The sequence below is a fragment of the Glossina fuscipes genome, unplaced genomic scaffold (genome assembly GCF_014805625.2).
Source record: "Glossina fuscipes isolate IAEA_lab_2018 unplaced genomic scaffold, Yale_Gfus_2 147, whole genome shotgun sequence".
In the NCBI taxonomy this organism is placed as follows: domain Eukaryota; kingdom Metazoa; phylum Arthropoda; class Insecta; order Diptera; family Glossinidae; genus Glossina; species Glossina fuscipes.
In genome coordinates, this window is record NW_023998490.1 from 2,489,879 (window position 1) to 2,514,430 (window position 24,552).

General features: G+C 33.3%; 1 protein-coding gene across 3 annotated transcripts in view; it reads right to left on the minus strand.

Moving 5' to 3' along the window:
- LOC119641291 overlaps positions 1–24,552 on the minus strand; it is an 86,488-nt gene that overhangs the window by 42,862 nt on the left and 19,074 nt on the right. For all 3 annotated transcript variants that reach the window (XM_038039886.1, XM_038039887.1, XM_038039885.1), the window contains one exon: positions 6,895–7,017. In XM_038039886.1, the coding sequence (XP_037895814.1) occupies positions 6,895–7,011 (117 nt within the window). In that variant the 5' untranslated portion in view covers positions 7,012–7,017. The remainder of the gene's footprint in view (positions 1–6,894; positions 7,018–24,552) is intronic.

Consider the following 24,552-nt stretch of genomic DNA (forward strand, 5'->3'; position numbering starts at 1 on the left):
TGCAACATAACATACGTAAAAGCTCCCCCCGCAAGAAAAAGTGCCAAGTGCTGTGTGAAAGTCCTACCTGTACACTGTTATTAATACGGAGTAACATGCCTTCGCTGATTTAAGTAAACAAGAAGCAACTGATTATTTTATATCGATCATTAAATGATTTCCTAGATTAACCGATGGTATCGTAGTTATTTTGTCGTTCCGTTTGTATGACCTACATTTGCTGATTGAAAACCAACTGATATCTTTCAGGTTTCGTGAAACAACTTTTTGTCTTTGACCTTCTCTGCTGTGCTAGTATTACAGATCATTGTTTATACATTTGTTCCGAGAATCAACGGCGCTGGATCATTAAAAAATTGTTTTCGTTTGATTTTTCGGCAGTGGACTAGACGTTGGCGTATCTTGTACCGAGCCCTGCTAATACTTTGCATAGAAGATGCCAAGGTTTGCTTTAAGAGTAAAGGCAGCCGTGCCAACAGTTAACAAAAAAGGTGTTATCATAAAAAAAACGAAGCACAAAAGGAGGTTGACTCTAAATACGAAAAAATTCGCGAAGAGTAAAGCGACCCCAGGCAGTTAAAAATTTTGTGTACTAAAAAAATATCAAAGGTGAGTTGTAACACTAAAAACTTTTATTAGAAACTTAATTGGCGAATATTTTTATTAAAACTTTCTTCTTCTTCTTCTTTTTCATTCTTTTTTATTAAGGAGTTTCTTTACATTACTTTTACTTATTGTTGATTATAATGAAAGAAATGACTTTAGGAAAGTGAACTCACGATAGACATACTAATTGTGTACAAAGTTCTATCTGGCTTTCGTCGTTGTTCTTTATCCGAATTCTATAAGAACGGTTACATAAATAACATTTTTTTGACATGATTGTTTCCACCTATAAATAAAAAACTTGGCATCATTTATAAATATTTTGGATAAGATTCACGGAACGTCGTATTGGGAATTCTGTATAAAGCGTAACGAAGCCGTTATTATAATAAAATTCATAGCAACTCAATCTTTAGCGAGATGCGCTTCAAAATCCCGCTTTGTTTACTGCCTTGGAACGTCTATGGGTTTACACTGCAAGTAGCTTCAATCGGATAATTAATTATTAACCTAACTATGGGTTGGCAGAAAACCGCCTCAACAAAAGTGAGATCGCGTTTTCTCTTACTAAAGATCAACTGATAGAAGAAAAAGGGAAAATTTTAGATCAAGTTTAATATTTTTGATAAAGTTTTAGTTGAAGACCCGCAAACATTATATGGTCTTTAAAATATACATTTTTACAAGGTGCAAACCTTACTTAAATCTGACATAATCGCTGCATAAGCATAAGTACTCATAGGATATAAAGGACGATTCGTGTTCTATTACATACAATGTTACGTATGAAGGTGGTTTGAAAAAAATGAAAAATTAGTTGTTGCATGGAATGTAAAAAAATTCGATCGGTTATTGTGTTGATCCGTTTAGTCGCCCTATCATCTTAGTGTCAGAATATAGCAAGACTTTCCATTCAACCCCTGCGGACTTATTCAAACGAAACGAAACCCCCACTAATATCTGGTGTCAAATTTTAATACCTTCTACTTCTATTGCTACTTTCATTCAAAAAGGTGAATATTTTGAGTATGTTCTGAAGCGCTGTCTTAGTCAGAAAGATTGCATTTACGAGGGGTTTCTTAAGTTTCGACACTAGCGAGAAACCAGATAGAATTAGATGAGGCGAATTAAGCGTTCGAAGACCCGAACAACCAAAGAGATGGGATTCAGTACATTGTGCGGCAGTAATTGCCGCAAGTTACCTAATCATAAGTTAGGCAAATAGCTTCATGCAATTGACTCGTAACGCTGGTAGGAACTCATGATTTAACATAGAATTGCACCATGCACAATGCAGTATTTAAATGGATTGATCACAGCATTAAATAAGAGAGGAACGAACGTTTTAAAGTCTATTCAGTTTGAAACAAAAATATTGGCTTTGAAGAAATTCTTAAAAAAAACTTTATCTTTAACCGCTTATGTATACGAAATATATATACTTTTTAAAGTATAAATATTTTAAATGGAAACTATTTTTAAGTTCATCTAGGGCGTCATTATATAACTAAAACTAAAGACAAAAAAGAAAACTAAATAAGTACAAGCATAAACACACGAACAAATATGTCACGGCTATGGAACATGATTTGAATACATTCCTATCGGTATATATGTGCGCCTATGTGTGTGTTCATTTTTAATGATAAGCTTTTCATTATAATTTTATTACTTTAGTTAACATTTAAATAAAAAAAACAAATAAATAATAATAAAAAAACAAACAACAAAAAATACATAACTAAGCAATTCTACTCATATCGTATCGTCTACTGAGTCTTCTTCGTACTTTTCCTCTGTATTATCTGACGAGTTCTTGTATTAAACAAGAGCTCGTCTTAAACAAGCATGCGCATGTATTTACTATATGCGTACATATCTATATAAACTTATATTCTATGTAGTTGAACAAGTTTTACTTTACAATGACATCAAGAGTTGTTGTTTTATAAAAGAAAAAAAAAAAAAAAAAAAAAAAAAAACAAGTTAAATGAAATTTAAAATCGTTATACATCCACATACACACCCACAGTACACTTATACATATATTTATATGATATGATATTTTGTTGTAATAATAAAGAAAAGGTTAACATGTTCTCTTATAAAATATTTACGTCAAGAATGTTGTTTTTAGATTTTTCATTTATTGATAATTAATTTTTGAGAAGAAGTTAACATATTTTCTTTTTTCATACCCTACGCCACTTATGGTATAAAGATATATTGCTCAAGTATATAATAAGCAGAAGGAGTTGAGATAAACTCGTCAGAAAATGTTTTCGAATCGATTTAAGCTTGTCTGCCCTAACAACAATCTAAAGATCGCAATTTTTAAGATATTTTAATGGAATTTGGTATATCGGTCGTTGGTTATTGAAAATGTTGAAAGAGTTGAAGCAGAATAGTGTGGGGTATTTAAGGGTGGGCCATAGCCCACTATAATGCCTTTACTTGTTGTATTTGCAACTTTCTTATATAAAGCAACTTTAAAAATGTTGTACAATCGAGTAACTTTAGTTGAAATTCTATTTAATGCAATTTGTACACGCAACACCGCCTGCTTATCGATAAATTGATGTATTACGTTTGCAACGCCCGAATAAATAATTAAATAATAAAATGAATCCTCTTAAAGTGATATAGACTGCTGTTACAGATTTTAATTTGTTACCTAATAACATAGAAATTTGAAATGTTATCCTAAATATAGTCATAGAAGCTACAACTGAATGTATTATATGAGAGTCAATGTCAAAAATTACAACAGGCGGTTGATTACGCGCTTCTCTCAAATCTTCAGCTTATGGTCTGCAGCTTAGAATCATCTCTAGTAGTGGAAGGTCACCTTTGTGACTATGGCAAGGGCATACACGACGTTAAACAGACAAAGAAAACCATATAATGGTATCGTCGAATTTTCTATGGCTTAATGGTTTTTATAAATGTAGGCGTTTTAGTGTCGAATAAATACTTTGGAGCTTTTTAAATTTTTACAAAAACTTTTTCATAAAATTTTTTTTGTCTTTAACTGCTTGAAATGTTTTTATATCGTACACCATTTGTAATATGAAAGTATATTAAATTTGTACGAATGTACGGAACACGCAAAAGGGGGATGGATGCACTTTTTATTGTATCGATCGATTTGGAATTATTTTTCATTTCGATTTAAATTTGTCTGTCCGTCTGTCAACATCGTTTGCTTGTGTTCGGCCTTCTTCCCAATTGGAAAGAAATTGGGAAATTGGAAGGACATACACCAAATGGTTTGGTTCCGACCACTTTTTCGATCACTTTCTATATAACGCCTTATTTTGAAAACTTTTGATATGAACAACTATAGGATATTGTAATGGTTTTAATGTTGACTCACAATAGTGTGTCCTTTTGTTTTTTTCTTTTATATTAGGAATTTTGGTAGAAAATTGAAAGACATACCGAAAAAGCCATCTATTCTTAAGTGTTACGAATATACATTTTAAGTGAATATTCAACATTTTGTGTTTTAAATAAATGCACATAAAAAAAAAAGCAAAAAACAATTGACCTAATTTAGTATGTTTTTTTTTTCTTTTTACATTAAACACTTAGCACGCATACGTACGATTCTTGACACCATTTTTAAAATGTGCGTACAATGTTGACGTGACCACCAAAAGCACAACAAATGCATAATAAACCTTTGTGTTGTCTACACACGTATTCTTGCTTAGTTATGGTACAGTCACGAATAACCAAAAAAAAAAAAAATTAAATAAATAAATAAAATGAAAACGTTGTTAACGGCTCAATTACATTATAAACCGTTAGGTTTTATATGATACAAGTAAAGCTGTGTATGCATTAAGGAGATATAAGCCGCAGCCTCGAGTGACATTGCAGCTACTTGTACCGCCTATAGATTTTCCCCCCTCTGCAGTTATGCAGATTTTTATTAACCTCAGTTCCTGAAGGCTTGTGAAAGCTGAATTTTGTTTTAGAGACACTGATGACTTATCCTTCACATTTTGCGATCGGTCATTACTGTTACTTTTACAAATGTTGCAAATTTCAATGAATGCACTTTTTGATCGACAAAAAATCACATTCGAATTTTGTCGGCCAGTGCGTCCTTCTTGTGTCTGACCATATATTTCTGTGTTCAATCTACAGGTCACAAGGCTTGAGATATTTTTACAAAATTCCGGACACTGGTTTGTTTTGGCCCAACGACGAAAGGTATTCGAAATGGAATGGATCGGAGCGTTTATACGGTTACCCTACCTACGCTGCCCCAATATGGAAAATTCGTCATTTGAAAAAAATTTACCATCTTCGGACTAAAATCGTTTAAAAACTAGCATTTTGGCATACTAGAAGGATAGGGACGGACAACTTGGATCAAATGATAGAATTCTTTGAACCTAATTCCCTGTAATATAAAAAAGAAAAAATAGGATTACAATAGTTTGTTAAATTTTAAACCTTTGCGTCTATTTTTGAAACTTTCTTCCGTTCAAGAGTTGCCATAAAAGATAAGCCAGTGCTTTGCATGGAGATTTACGTTTTCGTATTTGATAATGAACATTGGCATAGAATAGTAGTTTGACATATAAAGGCATCACCTATGGTCTTACTTTTATTTCTTGCTTACCCATCCCTTGTGAAAAAGTAAGCCTTCCTATGGCGAAAGCATTTAATTTTTTGGATTTGTTGAATAAAAACGATCGAAACCGGTAGTTCGATAAGTAAATGCATCGAAACCAGTAATTTGATAAGTAAATGCACAGAGCTCACCCTACCTTATAGGGATTTCCGTAAAGACTAAGCCTTTATTTGTACAGCATCGTCTCATTTATTTACTTTAATAACTGAAAGTTAATAAGTTTTTTGACGAAACAAGTATTTATACTTTCGATTGTGGCACTTGACGTCTTCTAGATTAGTGCGCTTATGAAAATTAAACCTTTACAAGGTGAGATGGAACACTAGTTTCAGTATTTTGTTACGACAATAGGTTAAATATTGTATTAGGCAAAGTGGTGATTCAAAGTGGTGGTGTTCAAAAGTCGGTTTTGCCTATTTATCGCGCTGTACATTAATGATTTAGAATTTTAAATGATTTTTTACAAATGCTTTGAAGCATAAGCTTTGAAGCTGTAAAAGCTGCTTTTATTCTCAACACCACGAACAACACAAGGAGCAATCTATACAAATACTAATCCCCTCTGCCTTCCGTCCTTACTTACTAATCTTTCTAAGCATCACCGTGCCCGCTAAACAAAACCCTTGAGTGCCTGGTAAATAAATGCGGACATGCATGCACCGTAAAGAGTAAGTATTTTATAATAGGCATGGATGCATTCTTACAACGTCCAAAAAAATATTAATACATTTTGGGATAGAGGATAATATTCTTATTTATAAATGACAGGTAGTTTCAAAAATATGCAGCCTACGAAATAGCATATGGAATAGGTAGGAAAATTTTCCTCACCACTTGCTACGGAAAAGGGCCCTGAGGATCCTGGTGATGCTAGACGAGTTGCACCAAGATCCAAATTAATTTCTATCCCTACTATTGCATTAACCAACAATCAGCCATAACGTATAATGCTATCGTGCAAAGTCCGCAGTCCGTAGCCTTATCTACTTTGCATAATTCACTCAAGAATCCACCTGATATTTGCCATTTTGTTATATAGTATCCTTTTCCGTCCTGCACAAGTTTCTCCGATTCGCCATATAAGCATGTGGGCTCCCTAATGAATAAAAGCTTTACATATCGCTATTTCAAGTTCTTTAGAGTTTTCTTCAGTTGTCACTACATTGAGTGCCCAATCGGTGAGAGCATAGCACTTATCCATTAGGACTGTGGCCACCAACTCCTTATTTCCTTCTCTTCTCTCTCTTCCTTTTGGCAGTTGACGTGTTACACGAATGAGTGATTGGTTGTATAACACAAAAAAAAATTATTTGTCGCAGTCCGGATACTATCGTTATTCAGTATCCCGTCATTAGGCAATATTTCTAATCAATTCGACAATTGTGATATGATTGAATTAGATTATACTATCATAGGGGGGAAGCGTTCTCATCCGTCATTATCAGATGATTACTACGACCTCAGATCTGATTATGCTACATATCTGATTTGAATTACATGATTTACGTAAAATATTTGCATTAATTTCTATCAAACATAAATATTCCATTTTTCCTTCTCCCTTTTCTTTTGAATTACTTTTTATTCGTTTGTTTTTTTTTTTCTTAGTATTTAGTTAAGATATTTTTTCTGGTACTCACTTTATATAATTTTTCTTTTTGATACCAAACATCTTCTTCTTCTTCTTGCGGACTAAATGTCTGATCCAAATTTAGATCATCTCTAGAACGTGACAATATTTTCCGGCGCGAAACCATTATTTGCTGGAAGAGAAGTAAAATAATATAAAGAAAAATTTTTAATATAAATTTTGAAAAAAAAAAAAAATAATAATCCTTTGAGTCAATGAACTGTTTGGTAACACGCTGAACTTCTCTCAAACTAATCATAAATATTTACGTCCGTATTTTTTTTATTTTTTTATTTTCAAAGAAAGCTTTAATGTTAAGCTAAACTTCAAAGCTTAAAGCCGCTTTCTTTGTGGCGACACCAAGTCATCATGGTTGTGATGGTGATGGCGGTCGTAAAAAAAATGAATGATTTTTTTCTTTTTGCTTACTTTTTTTATTTCAACAAGAACCCACTATTGCTTTACGGCGGCATTAATATGCCGGCAGTGTAAATACCAAGAATACTTTTTTAAATTAATTTATTAAAAATTCCGTACAAAGAATTAAAGTTCAAGATTTAGGTTTTATATCGTGAAGCGGATGTGTTTTTAATGAGTTTTATTGGCCTCTAATTAAGTAACATATTTGTAACAAGTCGTCCAAGCCAACAGCAAACAATATTTTAATGCTAAACAACAATTCTGCCCTTAATATTTAAGTAAGACACATCCCGTACATGGTGGATCAAAATGCTTTGCATTTTTTTAACAGTTTACATTTCTTTAAAATTATCAGATTTAAGACAACGCTTTGTCATTTGAAATTTCTGCACGCAATTAGCGCTGAAAGAGATACACAGTCAAGCTTTGATTCGGATCAGCGACATGCTAATATTACGAGTCACCATATGCTTAAGTAGCAGAAAATAGCATAATAAAAACACAAGTGAATTATATTCGGCTTTGGCCGAATCTTTTATGCCCAACACCTTTATCTCTTACAAAACAAAAAAAAAAAAAAAAAAATGAAATCTCGATGATGATGGGTGATGTTGATGATGGATGTAGATGATTTTTTCCATTTCTTTGCAGTTATAGGAGAATCACTTGCAGAATATACGTGGAAACGAGGAATTACATCTGTCGTAGTTTACGAAAAAAACCGAAATTATTTTCCTTTCGGAAACAGAGAGGTTCTAAATGTACGTTGCCCTGCAGGCCTATGCTTAGACCGTTTTGTCTGTCAAAACTTCTAATAACTTTTCGAAATATGACCTCGATATATTAATTTTTGCGGCCGGGAAGTGTTCTAGCGCCCACGGAAAAACGAACAGACGTGCAGACCTGCATGCTTAGATCGCTGCGGAATTTGATATTAATAAAAAGTGTGAAATATGCTTAAGAAGTCCTTGAAGAATGCTGGTTGGTTTTGCGGCAGAATGAATATACCACCAATCTACGGTAATGGCGGGATATCTGATCTAAATCAATTTAAAATTAGAGGTTTATAACCAGTCTAAACTTTACTTTTACCACAGAGTGAATAATTTTTTGGTTTTACTCCTAATTATTAGAAGTTTTTGTTCAAGTTGCTTCTTCTTCGCGTAGAATCTTTGACGTGTGCTTAGAGCACTGGACATGACCTATTTTGTTAATATATTTGAATGTCGCTTTTTTTGACTTCAGAATTCGTATAGAAAAAACAACAGATATGTGCATAAGGTTTTCCTTAACGTTTTATGCAGTGAATTATTATTACTTTTATTATTTAAACAGATTAAAATTAGTTACATTACTTGCTGTACAACTAATTCAGAATGAATAAAAGAAAAAAATATATTCACAAAATAAATTCCACTTGAATCATTTATCCAATGTCTATACATCAGAGTTGATTAAATTTATCACATATACAAGCCTATAGATGTAAAATATATGCCAGTATTCGGTATCCGAGAAAACTCCCGAATATACTAATGAAATCCCGTATCCCGTCAAAATAATCCCATCCAAGTTACAATGTTACAGAGTTCCTCAACCGTAGCAACCTATAGCAACAACAACAAAATTGATCATTAAAATGCGGAGTGCGCAGCCTAATGAGTGCATAATTACAGGTTACGGGGGTATGAACTTCGTCAATTTCGTCCAATTAAATCGGCGGATTACACTCTCCGCGGTTAAATTTTTATAACAAACGAGACGTCTAATTAGCTACTTATATTCTCCAAACAAGGAAGGTAAACAAATTTAAGACGAATCTCATAAGGTGGCAAAGGGAAGCAAAGCAAATTTGGAAAAACTTAAGTCTGATCGACACAGCATCTGTAGCTCAGCAGCCACGCTGCCACGAAACTCTCCAATGAGGATCTAACAAGTGTGGTAAATAACTTACTAATAGAATGATCATGAAAGGGTCAACTGATTCCAAATAACGTCTTTTGGATTCGTGTATCATATATATATATAAATACATTGTAAAAATTTCTGAGCATTGATCAGAGAAACCAAAATCTACTTAGTTAGTCATAAAATCTGTTACATTTAACCGGCTTCCTAAAGCGGCAATAGTTCATAAGTGAATTATGTCTGCTGAATTTTTTGCAATAAGAATTCGATTATCTACATATCCACACCCAAGTATCGAAATCTATCTAAAGTATTTAGTTTACTAGTAGGAGTTACGTAAGATCAAGGTTCAATAATTCTCTGAAATCTGAATATTCATAACTTTGTTATCATTGAAATATTATTGAAATCAAGTAATCTGTTCCTATATATATATATATATTTATCTATAACGAATAAACTATGTCATATAATACATGTAATGCATTGGAAACTTTTCTCGCTTACGCTGTACGCGAAGCCATTGTGTTAGTATTAAAATATTCACACTAAGTTATATATAATTTCTTTCTTTTTTTGTAGAGTCGTACTATATTTTTTTTCTTTCTTTACATGCATGTGTATATATAATGCGTTATCTGGTGTACGTGTTCAGAAAAGAACAGTTCCTTTTGGCTGTTCCATAAGATATCCAGCGAAACCACCTGCAATAAACCGTAATATGAAATATTTGTAATATCGTCACTTTACTCTTTCTTTCTTCGCTTCTCTCTGCGCTTCCTTTAAATATTTGTTATGTCAATATTTATAAAGAAAATATTTTTATTTAACAGGTAGACACACACACACACACACACATACGTACGCACACACACTTAGGCACACACACACAGGCACGCAGCACCGATACGCTGATTGCATAATAAACAAGCTTGATAATGCCTTGGCTGTGTAAAAATTGTTGATTGATAAGCGCAACGTTTCCTTCGTCTACTGTTTCTTTCTTTCTTTTCCTTGCTGTTCGTTCTTTTTGCGATGTCTCTTGATGAATTATTTAAAATCGTCAGAGATTGTGTAAAAGTGCGAAAGAGTGTGTGCACGTGAGTATGTGTGCATATGTACATATGCTTTATGATATCATGCCAATCGGTAGCATTTATGAGCAAATAACTTTGCCAGGGTTGTGCGTTGCTGTTTGAATTTCTTTTTTTTTTTATTTTGCTTTTGTTTTTGTCTTTTCCACCAGATAGTAAATACCAAAGCGACGTATGCAAATTACTTCTTTGGTCGCTTAATGTTTGGTTTGTTGTTGGTGTGTAACGTTGTTAAATACAGGCAGACTTTTTGCTACCACTTCAAGTTGTTGTACTTAAAAATGCAGCCTTCGTTACCGTTCATAACCATCACCAACAGCGAATATATTTATTTTGGCATTCCATGCACAATACTCGAAAATACGCCTTAGAGAAGATCGATTTTTTGATTTAGCATATAAGCTCCTACGTCGCGGACGTCATTTTGCATGAAAATGCATCTCTTGGTGTGCTTACCTTTACGCATTCCTATGTGAGTCTCATAAGTCAAGTATCCTCACATTGGCCTGTCTTTGTACTTTCTTTATAATTGTGATAACAAAATCCGGCCTGAAGTACTGCGAAGCAAACTTCTTGCTCAGTTCAGCATGTAGCAACCCGAACACCTTGACGTAGTGAACAAATCACTTCTGTATGTTCAAAAATCATTTACCCGATTTGTCCTTCTGATTGTAGATTTATTTTTGCATTACCTCATATGTCTACCTCATTGAAAGCTCAAGTTTCCATATATTTATCCAGTTTTAAGTCCATCCGTTGGTATGTCTCTTCTCTCACACGTTTCCCTGGCCGTGCATACCATTTATTCTACCATTTATACGCCCACCACTTCGTATATGCATATATTTGTGTTCGCACGGATTCTTTCGTCTATTGAGTTTATTCGTGTTAGTGGCTAGCTAAGTTAATACATATGGATCTTCAATGTTACGATCATCATATGTAAATGCATTATAAAACATTGAGTTCGATCAATTAGTGCGTATCGAAAATTCGCCTCAACGTTAGAATAAATTTTTCTTGTTGACTTGTTTTTCATATATCGTAACTTTTACCATTTTATTGGCAATCAAACTGATGGGACAAAACATTGTTGTAATTTTGGCATAAGTATGTACTCATTTGTTTGCACGTTTCGATGAATAATAAAATCGTCTGATCATGCATAGCTAACCATCAGTCAGCCAATCCCAATAAACTAACTATTTTGACATTTTCAATAAAAGTTTTCAACCAACATTTTAAAATTAATGTAAAAAGCGAAATATCTGGATTTAAATACTTTGCACAAGCGCAAACGTTGGCTCGCATACCTGTCTACTCTCACTTATAGATAAGCTGTAAAGCTGTCTTGTAACTTGTAATATTTTACGTTCAATTGATTTTTAATTATTTATTAAAAGTTCGCGACATGTATTTTATTGCTTTCATCATGAATACGTTTTGAGAGCGAACTTCCATTCTGTCGTTCATGTCTATCGTTAATTATAGAAAGGGCAAAAAAATCTAGTGGATGTAATCGTTAAACTATTGCAAATAATTGTCCGGTCTATTCTTGGGCTTTCTTCAATAGAGAAAACTGTGGGCTCCTTTTAACCTTTATCCATGGCACACGAAACGTTTTTGATATGTTAATTTCAACTGAAAGTTTACTGCAAGCAGATTTCCATTAAGGGCTCTTTTCAATCAAAATTAAACTTGAAGCCAGATACAGTTAAGAGAATATTCCTTTCACAGCTACGATTTAATAATCTAACCAATGTTTAAATTTAACTGAAAAATTTTGCCAGTTGCTTACTAACTGACAAAACAGTCAACGTGTTCGGCAAAATGAATTGAGAAAGCTTTTGAGAACATATTTGCATGAAAAAGTATTCATTATAATTAAAATAAAGCAGAGGCAAACCAATTTTGAATCTGTAGATATATTATGTAATTACCAATCTTTATATTCCCTGTGTGTTTTACAAGAATAAATTTATTCACAATAGGCGAAAATCAATCATAATATAAAAAAAAAAAAGAAGATCAACCGCAATCAATGGTCTAAGTAAAGTATAGGTTATGTGAAATGAAGAAGGTCTGCTATGTACTAGTTAAGGGCGTTTGCTAAGAAATCTGTAGAGTTATTGTAGCTGAACTTTTATGATTATGATAATTGACTTTGCATACTTCGATTGAGAGTGAGTTTTTTATTTCATTTTACTGAAATTGTGTTTGGCTTTTACGGGGGGCTGTTCTGCTTTATTTGTCCGGTTGACCGGTCAGAAGTTAGTTGGAAGATATTTACTGGTTATGTCTAAGTTAGGGGATAACTGAATGTGATCAATTAAATATGCCCTTGACTGAAGGATAGATTTTTCTAATTTTCAGTTCAATACTAAACTGAAAGTGGCGCGTAACAAATTAAACTCTTTTTTTTTTTTGCGGTTTGACGTCACGATGCACTTATGCTCAAACGGAGACAGACTTTACTGAATATTTTTTTCATTTTAAAAGCAATCGTGTGTGATAAGTGCGATCAACTGCAAATATTCGTACACGAATTGAATTCCTAATGGAATAAATATGTCTTTTAGAATCGACTTTTAGAATTTCCACCTTTTACGGAAATCTTAATGAGTATCTTCCTGGAAGTACCAAAAACAGAAACTGCTAAGCGCATGTAAGAAGAGAGTTTGCTTAGCAACATACAATAGTTTTGTTGGGCCGCACGAAGAATTCGACTCGCTATGGGAACCTTATGAATGTTATTCTTGAATAACATTTGAGACGATGGAAAAAATGGTAAAAACAAATTCATAAGTAGAATTATTTGTTAATGTGAAAGTAGCCCCTGAAGCAAGTCTTCAAGTGCTTGCGTAACTTCAAGTTTCACTCTAGGACAAAAACGAGATGTTATTTTACACTTCGGAAGAAAGCTTTCGACTGTTGGGAAAAGAGTGCTACTCTTTGAAAGAAAAGGAAATTTGCGAATAACTTAATTTCAAGTTAGGATTATTTATAGATGCTTCGATTGCTTCAATTATATATAGATGCTTCAATTGCCAAATCGATTAACTGCATAAAACAAGAAGTTGAGAAAAGTGATAAAATATTATATGTTGTTTTTTAAAAGTCTTTTCAAATTAAATATTTGAAAATACGACGTAGACTGTATTACTGCATATTGAGACTGTAGACTGTAGACTGTATTACTGCATCGTAGATTGTATTACCGCCTATTTGATTTGACGACATATAGAAAATATAAGATGGAATATACTTGGAGTAATTGTTATTATTACTATAATTTTTTCATGATTGGGGGAGTTAATCGATTTGGCAAATGGAAGCAAATTATTAATTCAAATTCAGTCTTTGAATTGTTCTTTTATTACAAGGAAAAATGCCATTGTTCTGTTACTCGTGCGTAATATTACGAGTATTATTGCTTTGTCTAAATTGCGTTATCATCATCATAAACGATGTCATCTTCGTTAGCTGTATTTGAGCTCCCACCCTGTCGATCTGTTCTTAAAGTTTTTTTATACTCGTGTTTAATAGGACGAATAAATAAATCAACATTTACCAGGATTATGGCTTCGTTTTCGTCCAGTTGAATTATTTGCTGCGATTTTTTTTCATTGGTGTGATCAGATGACGAATCCGAATAAATACAAACTCGTTTCCTTGAGCCGAGTTTTCTGCTAATAATTTCTATTGAAGAACCATCCGATTCATTATTTTCCTTATTCAAATAATTCTTATTAACATCTTCCATCTCAATGTTATAACGTTTTTTTTTTTTTTTTAAAAGGATTCACAATAAAATTGAAATTTACAAGTACCTTCACTTGTGGCAGTTCGGCTAATTTATATTTTATTTTTCTCGTACGTAGTTCGTGTGAGCGATAATAGCTCTCGCCTAACAGGAATAATGATATTAAAGGAACAACTTGCAGATGTCTCGTTAGGAGAGGAAAAACAGTGCAGCGGTTAAATAGATTTTTATTATGATATAAATACATTATAGTATGGAGTTAATCCAGATTGGCTTCTGACATAAATTGTTTATTATTCAATGGCTAAAACGATTTTGTCATTTAGTTGTGTTAATTCTTATTATTAGAGAAATTTGTTTTGAATAAGTACAGTTAGGAGCTAATGAAGTGCTTTGATATTAAAATTTAATAAAATTCCAAAAATGGAGTTAATCCATTTGGCAAGTGAAGCATGCATATATATAATTTCAAAGTAATTGCTGCTCCTAATAGGATATAAAAACTGATTATGATATGCCTAAGATTTCCTAGTAGTGGTGCTTGAAACTTTCGGCTTACTTCGAATTACTTGGTTTGTTTTTTAACATGACACGATTTTGGTGAACGAAAAGTTTAGATTAAGTTTGCGAAGAAAACAAAAAAAATTATTTGTCCATGATTTTAATTTAAGTAATTTTAAGTGAATTGTTCCAAACAGCAGTAACCATGATGTTAACAGAGAAGTGACTCTGTATTCTCATTGATTAGCAATGTCCATAATTTAAAGCTATTGACCCCCTTAACCTGGTAAGACGCTGTCTTCAGATTTATAAAAACGTTGTCTTATTTCTGTAGATTTGCTTAAGCTGATGTGAACCAATAAATGGCGTCAAAATAAAATCTTTCTTCGCGTCGCCTCCGTATTCAGTTTATGAAAAATTTGCAAAGACCTTGGCGAGCTTGTTACTACCTTGGCAAGCGATTGTTTTTCTTCTACTTTCCCGGACATTCTGCTTTTTTTGCTCTCACACCAAATGTCTAGATTCCTGGAACTTTTGCACACATTCTGCGTTGCCCTTTGCGTTAAGCTTATTAACATAAATGTTTGTAATGCTTAAAATTGTATATGTGAAATCTCTATATCGTTGCTCAGCTTAGAAGAGATATTGATTGTTAGTCTGCTCTTCTCGCTATCTATACATAAGATGATTGCGCTTATTTTCGAACATATGTGAAATCGACTGAATCGGTTTCAATTTCTTTTTTAATTATCCCTTATATGAATTCATGCTCTCTTCGTTTATTAACTAAGTTATGATATTGTGTTAAAAATGTTATATCATATATCGTTCATCTAAGTGTCGGCTATAACTGAATACAAAAATTATTTTCCTTATGAATGTTTTTACCAAAGGAAATCCTTTTTGCGATGTTGTCACAGATGTAGCAGATTATGATCGGATGTTAGAACGTGGCTCGTACGGGTATCATTCTTAAGTGATTAGTAATAATCGATCGCTTAGGTGGCCAAGCGTTTTGAATGGCCAAGCAAGTACATGTATTGATCACATATACACATGGATATGTGTACGCGTACACATACGCATATAATACTTCGCCGTATACGTGGCTGCATATACACATCCATATATATATCACATATATATATATATATATATACATGTGCTGATAAGCATACACTTGCGCATACACAGACATACACATGCACATCTGCATGTATATATGATATACGTATGCGTATATCTGTTCGCAAGCATATGCATATACTCAAACATATGCATATATATATATAAATATAAAAGTGTTTAAGCGCGTGTGTGTGTGTGGCAGCGGGAAATGGCTTTTATGATAGGTACATGCATGAGTTTATGCATGCATAGGCGCGTATATCACAGAAAAACGTATACAAATAAAAATCGAAAACGTATAGAGAAAAGTGTTTTCTTCATTGAGCAGACTTTCAGGCATACATTCATTACATGTGCATTCATTTGCATGTAAGAATGAACGTATATGTCTTACACATGATGGCTTTAACGGCTGCTTGAGTTTAATAAAAAACATTATTAAAAACGCAATGCATTTAAAACGAAACCTTTTTTCATTTTTTTTTCCATTCATTCATATATTATTTTACAACAACAATTAACAACAAGAAATTATAAAAATAATTATAGAGAAAATATTTACGGTCAATCACCCAGACGGATAAATATTTTTTTTTTACACAAACACAATATTTATTATACTTTCCTAGGAGAGTATTGCATACTTTTTTTTTTATTATTAGAGAAGCTTTTTATTTAACTATCTTTTTATTCAATTATTAAGTTATCGTATTCATTTTTGCATGTTTATTTATTTGTATTATGTGACATAATTTATTTTTATTTAATTTAAATTCGTGTTTAAACAATATTTTGTTAAAAGCTGTACACAATTTTTTTTTATTTGTTGTATGTCAGACGAGATTCTAGCGTTTTATTGTCACTCATAATAAAACTTTTGATTAAGTGAAACAAGTGTTTTTAATCAGGAAAGTTGAAAAAAAGGACATAAGGAACAGCAAGCTTTCATAAGCATACCGCTGCGTACAAATATTTAGTTTCAAACCTGGCCGGTTATTTATTACGAATATATTCGTTGACCTGTTTACTATTTCTCTTACGGCAAAAAAGAATTTACGTGGAAGTGAATTCTCAACGTAAAATTCTTTATATATTTTTTAGCTTTTCCATGACGTGAAAAAGAATCATAATAGAAAACAAAAATTTAGAAGGACTTATCATATTTGATTCCCTATCCAAGTCCTACTCTTTAGAGGGATTTTGGTGACGGACCATAGCAACACCACGCCATGTCTTTAATCACCTTGCAAAAACATTACATATGCGGTATATTAGATAATGCGGATCGGCTTTACGCATAGGTACATAGTTTTTATTAAGGTAGATATAACCAAGTCAAAGTTTCTGAATTCCAATCTCTGTGTTATCGAGCCTACTTTGTTCGTAGCTGTGTTCGGTCGGTAAATGCAACACACCTACCGACTGGGCGCGCACGCTGGTCTACCGTCAACACCTTTCTATCTCTTTCTCTTTTCTCACTTCTTTTGACCAGAGAACATTCCCTCACTAATCGGTCATATTAAGAAACAAGTACGAACCTCATAATCGACCATTAAATACCCCACATAAATTCGCGTAGTACAGTTATTTACGCGGTTTGGTAACACACTAAAAATGACACATTATTTTCATGGAAAGGCATACTTTCGATGAACACACGCAAATTGGACGATGCCAAAAGTATCACATGTCACGGTCAAAATTTATCGAACTTAATTTATTTCTCAAAAATTTTGTTATTTTTCAATTTCACTAGAAAATTAGACCTTATTTCCTTACTTTTCATAATAAGGGTCTAAAAAGGAGATCTATGTGATCCACATTTAATATCGTTAACCTTTTTGCTCAAACGCAACTATGGACTAATTTTCCTCATAAAATATTACAAATTAAACCTTTTTCTGAAGCGCTCACTATTCAGGAGAAATCTTAAGTCATTTGGAATCCGAAAAAAAAAACGCTGGCACCAGCATAGTATTATATCTAAGGAGTCTTTATTTGAAGGGGACTAAATTGATTTTGATGAATAAATAAATAATTTTCGAGAAAAATGGACTTTTTTTTGAATAAACCTCGTATGTAAGCATGTATGCATTCAATTTATTCGGCTTGAATACGCAGAAGGACTTGCAATGTAAACGCACCCCTTGTTATGCACATTGATTTAAAAATAATTTTCTGTATTGATTTAAACTTTGTCGGCTCTTTTATCTCTATCTCTATCTTTATATCTATATTTGCTTAATTGGTGGGTCGCAAGCTTCCGAAATATTTTGATGAAACACTAACAGTGCACTATCAAGTACATTAACAAACTTTCGTCTAAGAGTGAACCCTATCGAAATTACATTGCATGATACCATCTTTACAGTCCCTTTCCAATGTAACGTTCCGTTCAGAAGTCGTTACAAGAAAACTTTTTATAATTTTTAATATCACTCTGCAAAAATTCGTAAAATGTAATATTTCATCCTATTTAATAGGTGCAAAAAATTTTGGCCGCATTGGGCGACCCGCAAGCGTGTTAAAGTTTCTCTCAAAAAAAAACCTTTATAAAGCGTATGTCCTTATACTTTATAACTATGTATGGCTTTTAGCAATTTAGTAAAAAATTTATCTGAATTATTTGAGCCAAGTTCAGAATTTCTAAGTTTTATTTTTAGTATACCTTTCTATATAAGGTTTATCCTGAAAAATCAGTTTTCATATGGCAATAAAGGTATATTTTTTTTCATTTTATATTGAAATTACATAACGCGTAACAAGTTTTGGGCGAGCTCTATTGAACATGGATTTGTTGGGACCATATAACATCGTATATAAAAAAAAAAAATGTTTCAAGTGATCTTCGATATTTAAAAATCTTGCTTTGCTCGATTTGTAACTTTGCAATTTCTTTATATTTCTGTTATTTCATTGGGGGGAACATCATAATTGTTCGCCATGTTTTACTTTAAGACAAATTTAACTGAGTCATTCCCATGCTGTTCTTGTTGTTCTTTGTTTTAATTAAACCGGATAGAAAAGATATATTATTCGCCTTGGATCGAATCTTGAATGTTAAATATTTTTTTTTTAAATTATAGCTTTTTGTTGTCTTGTTGAAATTTCGCGGGAATAAGCGACGAACATAACAATGAAAAATTTCAGCAATTCTCACTTTTTGGGATAAATTTCATATAAAACGATTGTCAAAGATTCTTATACCATGACGCTATGAAGGTAGCGATTGAACTTTTCAACAATCTACCAAAAACTTCCTTCTCCGTATAGTCTATAACTGACTTGATGTTTGGCCTGCTTTATGTCTTGATTCGAAGCGGTCTGATATAAAAATACATCAAGTGTAAGTTTGCCGAAAATTCTATACAAACAGATAAGTCTTTCCATCCATGTGCTGTTACGGGTACAAAGTCAATTCGATTCAAATCTGAATGATCTGCAAAATAATATTAAAAATAGCATAATGTTTTTCATATGCTTTTTCATATGCGCTTATACAGGGGACCTAATTTCAGAATCGATGTGTGGCGCCTTTACGCAAGAGTAACTTGTGAAAATAAAAGATTGCTTCCAGAGACCTCACATTTTTTGCTTTATAACTATCTGTTATCACGTTTAATGGAAACCGCAAGCAAAACAATAACATAAATAAAATTACAAAATATTGTATAAAAACAATTCGCTTTTCTATAGAAATATTACAAGAAAAGAAATCGAAAGTAAAAGAAAACGAGGCAAGAAAAAAAGAAAATGAATTTTAAAACAATTTTCATTTTCAGCAGAAAAGCATTCAAAGCATTACCAGAGCAGAGCAGTGCCCCTGAAAACTTGTTTATTATTTACGAAAAGAGAGAAAAGAAAACAAAAGAAAAGAAAGAGATGAAGAGAGAGAACAACTGAGAGATGCAAGCAATACGATAAGTGAAACACTTACGTTGTCGCTTAAACGTGCTTAAAACTTATTTTCACTTGTCTCCCAAAAACTAAGTCACTGGTCATGTTTAAAGGCGGAACACAGTTTATCTCTTTTATATAGATTAACAATAGAAAAAGCAGATTTAGACAGAAAACGTGCATATATTAAAACATAAATTAACAAAAAAAAAAAAACAAATTAATAAATTTTTTCAAATAGTTTTACTTTGATGGAAAGAAAAAGAATTTAATCAAAAGACCGGAAGTGTTTTTTTTATTGCCAACAACAGCAAAAACAAAATATGAATTAAAAGTAAAAGACAAACTAAGATTCATAAAAAAAAAACAAATGCAATTAACAAAAAAAAAAAAAACAAAATCTTTGTTTCAATAACACATCGAAAATGTCATTAGCAATATTTTATTAATGATTAACTATTGCAGACCTACGCTTATTCAATAATTACGGTTCGAATATAATGCTAATGCTTGCGATGCGCGCAAACACACACATACGTACAGACTACGAAATCGTACGAAGAAGGTGTTCAAATTATGTGTGGGTTGTATGCTTGTGATTTTACTTTGACTTACAGTCAGTCACGTATAAAATTTTTGCTTTAAAATTTTTTTGTTTTTACTTCTTCCGAATCTTGGCAAATTTCTAACAAAAAAATTAATTTAATTTTTTTTTATTTTCTTTGTTTAATATGAATTAAATAATAGTCTGTTTGAGCACCTACGCCTTTCGGGCCAAATTGAGTGTTGAATTATTCAAATGTTAGTAATTGCAAAAAAAAAAAAATTTTTTTTTTCTCTCAACTGTTAAAATAAACGGCGAAAGAAACAAAATTGTGTTTTAAAGGCGAAGGAGGGAAAAAAGAAAAATCAAAGCTTGGATTAGGAACATATCAGCAAATTTCAGATTCGAAAAATCATACCTGGGTTCTTTTATCTCAAATTTTGTTTATAAGTAGTTCGTTCCTTAACTGTACTTCTACCAGCCTTTAAATAGTTTGTTTAAAACTGGATTAAGCCATAGTTTAGCTGTTGGCTATGGACGGGAATAGTTTTGAAAGCAGCAAAATAAATTTCGGTAAATAAATGTTTTTTTTGTTTTTTGCACCCACCACCGAAGAATGTGGGTATACTCGTTTTGTTTTTTTTTTGTAATGTGAAAAAAATGAGGCTTCAGAGATCCCATAAAGTCTACGTATTGTTGGACGACGTGAAATTCTGAATTGACCAAACCATGTCTGACCATCTGTGTGCCTGTTTAGTATACATAAGTTAACATTTTCATGATCGCAAAAATTAAGACCTCTGCTTCAAATTTGGTAGAAACGTTGGAAGATTTCGCTCGCAGCTTGCTTTTGAAAAATGGCGAAATTGATTAGAGCAGAAACCCGCAATAGTGTGTTGGTGTGTGTTAGTTGCAAGTGATTAAATTTTATTTTTTTTTTTACCTTTTATCTCATAAGGCGAACAAGCCAAAATATTTAAAACTATTTTGTAGATTTCTCAAATGAAGTGTATTATCTGCCTAAAAATAGATGAATTCCAAAATGAATGTGGTGGGCACCGCGATGTGGTGGATTAACTTTTTCTTAACAATACCAACGATATGGGTATCAAATAAAATGGAGAGTAGATTGCTTGGAGAGTAAGTGTGTTAATTCCAAATTAAGTGTGGTAGACTTGTGGTTTCTTAAAAATATCTCCGATAGAGGTCTCAAATGAAAGGAGTTGGAGAGTAGAATGCGATAAAGTGCGTTAGTTATAATTCAATTATGGTGGATATATAATACATAAATCCTGAGGCCGGGTCAACCCGGATCAAGCGTGTTTAGGATGGGTATGTTAGATTCGTCTCGCGCCGAATATAGAATATAACACTCTTACTTGTTTTATACTTTCATATTTATTGAAGTGAAGGCAGCCTCAGAAGATGAAATGCATTTTTGTTATTTTTTTTTTTACTAATATTCGCTTGGGAGTAATCCAAGTCCAACTGAAATGGGTCTATTTAAACTATTTACTTTGAGTTAAAAACTATTTACTTGAACTCGTCGCTCTTAAAGGTGTTGCTTAATTCGGCTGAATGTATGTATTGTAGCCAGACAAGGATAAATTAATAAATGAATAAATAAAAGTGGCATAAATATGCGTTTCTAATTTATAACATTTAATATTGCTGCGGAAATCCCATATCGAGTTCACTCCGGTTAATTGATTTTCCCAATTGCACTTTCGCGGCGCGTCATGCAGCCGCCGGCCGACGAAAAGTATTAGCGGAAAAGCAGACAGGGAAAAACCAAGTGCACATTCGCAGGCGCATCATGCGGCTGCCGGCCGAGGGAAACGAGTGTCTGGAAAGCAGGTTAACGGATTAAAAGTGAAGCCATGAACTTCGGTAATAATGCTTCTCAAAATATATATAAATAGACTATTTGCGGAAGGCAGAGTCAGTCGGACAAGAACATTTGAGTCGTAAAAGAATATTTGAGTAGAGAAGTCGATAGTATTGCCAAAAATAAATTGTGAATAATCCTACCCCTAAGGCTTAAGGCAAGGAATCTTGAAGTGAAACCGTGGAAGCGTATTTCTTTTAGAAAAACCACAATCTAATGATTCGAATCGTATTCGAGAAAACGGATTTTTTTAACAATATAATATATATTGTTTTGGAAATTTATATTAAAATTTTCTTCAAAAGATCGTTGATGTATTATCAATTTGCGTGTTATATATGCGGTCGTTTAATTCATTTCGTCTCTTATTAACGATCAGAAAAGTACAATAGACTTCGATGACCGATAATATTGCCATAATACATATTTCCATGTAAGCTCAAAAAAGAAGTTGATAGCGTTTCCCCCTATAGACGGCTTTAAAATCGAGTAATTTTGTTCAACATTAACGCTGCTAAGGCATGCTGTAAAGTAGAACGCGTATTTAAGGCAATCGTCTACTGATAATTAAAAAAAGGAAAATTGTGCGATATTTCTAGGTTCGGTCGAAAGCAACTATGTTTTGAATGTAAACAAAAATTTTGAAAAATTCGCTGTTTCTTACTGTGTCACTCCGACCAACGCGATAACAGTCAAAAAAAATTTGGTGATAAGAAAGCTTTACTCGTTTCCGCCATCGAGACTTTAATATTAAAGGCGCGACAGGCTCTGGTCGAGCAACCGTTACTGCGTCAGTAAACACTGATTTGAAACCATTGGTGTAAGCTTGAATACAAGATAAACCGAAAACAAGTAAGAAAATTAAATTGGGTCGTGACCGAATATACTTTTATAGCCATCACCGGTATCCTAAAAAAGTAAAAGAATTGCACATTCATGCTCTATAATGTGGGGTGGAGGCGAACCATTTTTTCTATTTTCAAAATAAAAGTCTTTGCCGCATAGGCTTGTAAACGTTGTAGACGTGTCCTTGGAAAAGTTTAAGTCACTTCCAAATTCTTTCGCAAATTTGTAGGCGATATCTTCATTTTCGTTAAGAAGAAGAAGAAATGAGAATGTCTACTATAAATACTGCAAAGTTGCGCAAACAGAGAGATGAACAGGCGAATAGGAGGACATGTTTAGGTGCATTCCAATTTTGAAACTTGGTAACATTTTATACAGTTTATGGGGTTTATGAAGCTTGTTCTTGCGCTTTATAAAGGTATTGAAAAAAAAATTAAATTTAGAGTAGGCATGGTCATTTTTTTTCATTTTTGTACAGATCGTACAACATCGTTGAGAGAATATGCTTTCAAAGTTTTATACATTTAATTACCTTGGTTGATGAGCAAGAAAAAAAACCTATTTTTATACATTTCGAAAAACAGAGGGTATCTCAGTTTAAATGGTACTGTGGACGTGCTCATAACCACATTTGGCCCATTTGAAATGCCAATCTGCGTCACCAATGAAGAATGGACCGCGGTTCAGGCGAAAAATAGAAATGTCAAGCCAATCAAATTGGTAAATAAGCCGGATGCGATTGTAATTAAGCAAACGGGCACTATGAACTACAGCGATATGTTGAGAGTAGCAAAAAATGATGTGAAGTTGCAAAATTCGGCGAAAATGTGACCAGAATTCGCAAAACACTGAAAGGAGAAATGCTGCTGGAATTCAAGCAAAGTGCGAAAGAAGAAAACACTGCTTACCAGCAATTGGTGGAAAAAGCGCTCGGCCAGGAGGCTAGTGTCAAACTAATGACCAAGCAGACAAAGATCGAGTTTAAGGACCTACATGAAGTGACCTCGGCGGACGACTTAATAGCTGCCATAAATACGAGGTTCAGCAGCATGAGTATCAAGAAGGAAGCAGTAATGTCAATTAGGAAGGTATATGCCGGCACACAAACTGCAACTCTTTCACTGCCAACAAGAAGTGCTAAGGAGTTACTTGAAGCCGGGAAAATCGAGGCTGGTTGGGTAGTAAGCAAGATTAGAGAAAAATCCGCAGTACTGAAATGCTATAGATGCCTCGACGAAGACCACATTGCTAGAAACTGCAGAGGAAAGTAAGATAGAAGCAAGTGCTGCCTAAAATGCAGCGAAGAAGGTCACCAAGCAAGAGACTGCAATAAAAGCCCGCGTTGTAGGATTTGCAAGGAACAAGCCAAGCCTCAGCAGAAGCGATAAAAGGGACACGCGGGATGGAAGGCAACAAAAAGTATTGCTTAGTAATAGTAATGGACATTGGAAATGTATACAACTCAGCAAACTGGTATTGTGTCATAGCTGCCCTACAGGAAAGAAGAGTCCCACCGTATCTTGTAAATATAGTGGCTAGTTATTTTACTGGCAGGAAATTTCGATAAGTTACAGATGAAAGGTGCAGAGAAAAGCTGATCACTGGAGGGGTGCCTCAGGGATTAGTCGTAGGCCCTACATTGTGGAACGTAATGTACGACGATATCCTAAAACTACCTT